The sequence below is a fragment of the Salvia hispanica genome, chromosome 6 (assembly GCF_029641045.1).
Source record: "Salvia hispanica isolate PSC_SH4W2 chromosome 6, Shi_PSC_v1, whole genome shotgun sequence".
NCBI lineage: Eukaryota > Viridiplantae > Streptophyta > Magnoliopsida > Lamiales > Lamiaceae > Salvia > Salvia hispanica.
The window spans coordinates 36,521,970-36,526,061 of record NC_142697.1 but is presented as its reverse complement, the minus strand read 5'-3'; the positions used below and the strand labels follow the sequence as shown (position 1 = coordinate 36,526,061).

At 36.0% G+C, this 4,092-nt stretch overlaps 1 protein-coding gene across 1 annotated transcript; it reads left to right on the top strand.

Annotated features, from left to right (window-relative positions):
• Window positions 1–1,005: 1,005 nt before the first annotated feature.
• On the top strand, window positions 1,006–3,370 carry LOC125205676 (large ribosomal subunit protein uL15c-like). Its single transcript, XM_048104741.1, has 4 exons — window positions 1,006–1,163; window positions 1,245–1,593; window positions 2,621–2,772; window positions 2,971–3,370. Exons 1-4 carry the CDS (start codon window positions 1,080–1,082, stop codon window positions 3,190–3,192), a joined length of 807 nt encoding a protein of 268 aa, XP_047960698.1. The 5' UTR covers window positions 1,006–1,079; the 3' UTR covers window positions 3,193–3,370.
• The last annotated feature ends 722 nt before the right edge of the window (window positions 3,371–4,092 follow it).

Genomic DNA, 4,092 nt, shown 5'->3' with positions numbered 1-4,092 from the left:
ACCCCCGAACAACACGTTATGGGCCATCTTGAGTCAACTCTATATGAACGATACATCTCGGATGACTCCGGATCAACTTGCAACACATGAGCAAATGATCCGGGGTCTCAAGAGGCAATTGGGGATAGAGGACTAGTCTTCCATGTGTGTAATTTTTAATTTGTAGGATTTTAATTATGTATTTTTTATTTTCTAGGATTTTAATTATGTATTTTTATTTTTTTAGTATTTTAATTATGTAATTTTTTATTTTTTAGGATTTTAATTTTGTAATTTTTATTTTTTAATGTATTTTTATAATGTAGAAATGTTTTAAATAATTGGTGTATTTAAATTGAATAATAGAATGGTGGGACCCTTGAGCTTGTCCTTAGCTAAGAGCACGGATGTGGGTGTTGTGCTCTTAACTAAGGATAGGGAGTAAAAGTGGATCCGGGCCCACCTCCATGCTCTTAGCTAAGAGCACGGATGAGGATGTCTTATATAAAATGGTTTTTTACACCCCAAACAAAAAACGATTGAGATTACTAACATTTGAGTTATACCGCTAATTTCAATTGATCAATTTAAGTTTAACTAAAATTTAATTTATATAAATAAGTTTTCCACATGCTATGGTCATAATTTAATTCTTTGTGTAAAATAATTAGCTACTCCACTAAAGAATTTTGGTAAATAAAATCATTTTATCACTCGATTGTGCAAGAAATGTGAGCGAGAAAAATAATTTAAAAAATTCACAATTAGTTTATTAAATATATTAAACTTAGTTTAATGTGAGTAATAAATCAATATAATTTGAGTTGAATTTTTGTAGAATAAAAGTATAAGTAAATTTAGATTATAGTAGTAGTAAAAATTATCGAATCTGGAGTACAGAAATGGATTGAGATTTAGTGTGTCTATTAAAAAAGTGGAGGATATTGCAGCTTGAATTTATTGATAAGAAGATAGAAATGCGAGAGTAAACTAATTTGTTCAGAACGGCGTCGTTTTGAGCCTCTGCTGTGTTTCTCCCAAGGCAGAAAATCGTATCCAAATTGTAAAAAAACTGAAAACATTAACATTATCTTGTTTCCATGGCTGCTTCCTTACTCTCCATATCCTCCTCCACCCCTTCCACAGCTACTCCTCTTCTTCGCTTATTCTCTTCCCATTTCAAGGTATTTTCTCCATCACATTCCCTAAACAACAAAAGTTGACACTTTTTTCAAGTTTAATTTTGTGTTTTTTTCAATTCACAGGGCAATGTAACAACTCTGAGGGCGAACCCATCTCAATTTCCGTCCATAAGCCTCTGCCAACACAAGGCCAAACCGCGGAAGCCGCTTACTGTTCAGAATTCCGCGGCTTCTGCTGCCCAAGAAGCTTCTGGAAGTGCTCGATTTCGGCTGGATAACTTGGGCCCGCAGCCGGGGTCACGGAAGAAGGCGAAGAGAAAGGGTCGAGGGCATGCGGCTGGGCAGGGGGGAAGCTGCGGGTTCGGAATGAGGGGTCAGAAATCGAGGTCCGGTCCCGGCGTCAGGAGGGGATTTGAGGGCGGCCAGATGCCCCTCTATCGAAGAATCCCCAAATTGAGGGGAATTGCTGGAGGTTTAATTTCTCTTTTAACTAGTTTCGCATGTGAATTTTCCCAATTGTGTTTAATTCTGTGATAAATATGACTATTATCGGATGATTCTGATAGGCTTTGAGAGTTTGTTCTCAGCTTGGTTGCTTTGAATTTACATAGTGAAAATTAAAAATAAATTGAAATTGCTAGTGACACAATAGAAGAGTGGATTATTTTTGTTTTCCTCTGGAATTGAACTTTTCATTACATTCACAACTTTTAAGGGTAGAGTATAAGCAATGGCGTTGCTTGATTTTTTTTGTTTAAGGTCATCTCAAGTACTACAGTCTTAGACTGAGTTCCATATCATAATCTGTGTGTGTGGAGTGGACAGTATTCAGCATTGGGGCTAAGTTGAAGAGGGCTTCCTTTTCGTTCGACTTCTTAATAGCAAAAATATACTTAGGATAACGTTCTTGCCTAATATGTATATATTAGTTTTCTAACTCTTGTTGAGAATCAAAGTAAGAGGATAGATGATATTTATGTGTTGGTTGGTTACCTTGATTCGAAACCTTCTCCGAACTTTTTGTTTAAGATGTGTTTTAGTTTTTACAAAGAGTAGCCTGTGAGTGCATTCACAGATACAAGTTGCAGGTGTATGCAATCAGGGTATGCTTGTCAATGATTGTCTTTTTTGGCTGTATTTTTGTTTCAAATGAAGTTTGGGAATAGGTAGTTGATTATCTTTATTCAACTTGTTGGAAGTTGGTTGCTTGATTGGATTTAATTTAGCTACTTTCTTCTGTGTGTTCATTACCATGATTTTTGGATTCCATGAATGCTTATTAAGCATTCTCAATTTTGGACACTACTATTCATTTAGCCTGTCGTTTCTAGTAAGCTAGTGCCATTCAAAACTTTGTTTAGATATCAGTTTGCAATATCTGAAGCTTCATATTTGATGACCAATAATAGTGCATGAAGCATCCTCTGATACACTCGACTGAGACCATTATATATTTAAGTTGTGCTGATACTAATATGGGGTTGCTTTCATATATTCAGGCATGCGTGCTGGACTACCAAAGTATCTACCGGTGAACTTGAAAGATATTGCAGATGCTGGATTTCAAGATGGGGAAGAGGTTTCCTTGGAGTCCTTGAAGAAGAAAGGTCTAATAAACCCATCGGGTCGGGAAAGAAGGCTCCCTCTCAAGGTAATGTACAGTTATATGCTAAAATGTTGGGTAATTTTACTTGAAGAAGTTATACAAGTCTTTCGAAATCGTCTAAAACAGCATACTAATTTCATCTCTTTCATGATTACTGGATTTGTAAAGGAAGCAACGTATGTGGTCCCTTATCATATAGTATCTGCATATTATGTGATCTATATTATATTACTCTTGTTTCAGATCTTAGGAGATGGGGACTTGACTGTGAAGCTCGACTTCAAGGCCCGAGCTTTTTCAGCATCAGCAAAAGAGAAGATTGAGGCAGCTGGTTGTTCATTAACCGTGCTTCCTGGGCGAAAGAAATGGGTGAAGCCATCTGTAGCGAAGAACCTTACCCGCGCTGAAGAATACTTCGCCAAGAAACGGGCCTCAGCTGACTGGGTCGACACACCTTCTGCTTGAGCCTCAATTTTGCCAGCAACATAAGATATGTAAAGCAACTATTCATTGTTGTATGCTCAAATGTTAACTTTGTTAGTTTTCGACCAAATCCTAGTAATTGTTGAATCTTTGTAATTGAATCATTGGGTTCATACGGCAGGGTATTTGGTACTATGTTGGAACGACCTTTTTTGTTTCAGATTTCCACTTCTCTCTAAGTTTATTAAGAATATATACCTTTTAAGGTATTGAGGGTATTTTCGTCTAGAAAAAACTTAGAAATAGTAAAAAAGTACTTCAAATGATATTGACCCACAATTGATGGACCTCAAATAATATTTTCAAAGTTCACGGATCTAAAATGATATTTTGGCAAAGTTCGTGGACCAAAAAAGATGTTCCCTCTTTTTTTTTTGAGATAAGCTTTACATTAAGAAAAGGAGAAAGAAAGGTTTACGTGGAATTTTTTGTTTTATGAAGTTTGCTTAAACAGAAACGGTGTCGTTTGTGAGTGGTCGTGGCATTGTCATTATTTCCACCTTATTACTTCCTCCATCCGCGAATGGGAGTCCGCATTTGCCATTTTAGTCTGCCTGCAAATAGGAGTCCGGTTCACTTTTACCATAAATGCTAATAGGGTTCCACCTTCCACTAACTCATTTCACTCACATTTTATTTAAAACTAATATATATAAGTGAGACTCATATTCCATTAATTTTTTGCCATCCACTTTTTTTAACATTTCTTAAAACTCGTGTCCCCAACAAATGGAACTCCAAATGGCAGACGGAGTGTGTAATTTTAATCGCACCAAAACATATCTGTTTCCGTCAAGGTTGAATTATTTTTATTGACCAACTATGTACTTCAATAAATAATTTGAGAATTTAATAAAATTCGGCAACTAAATTGCATTCAAA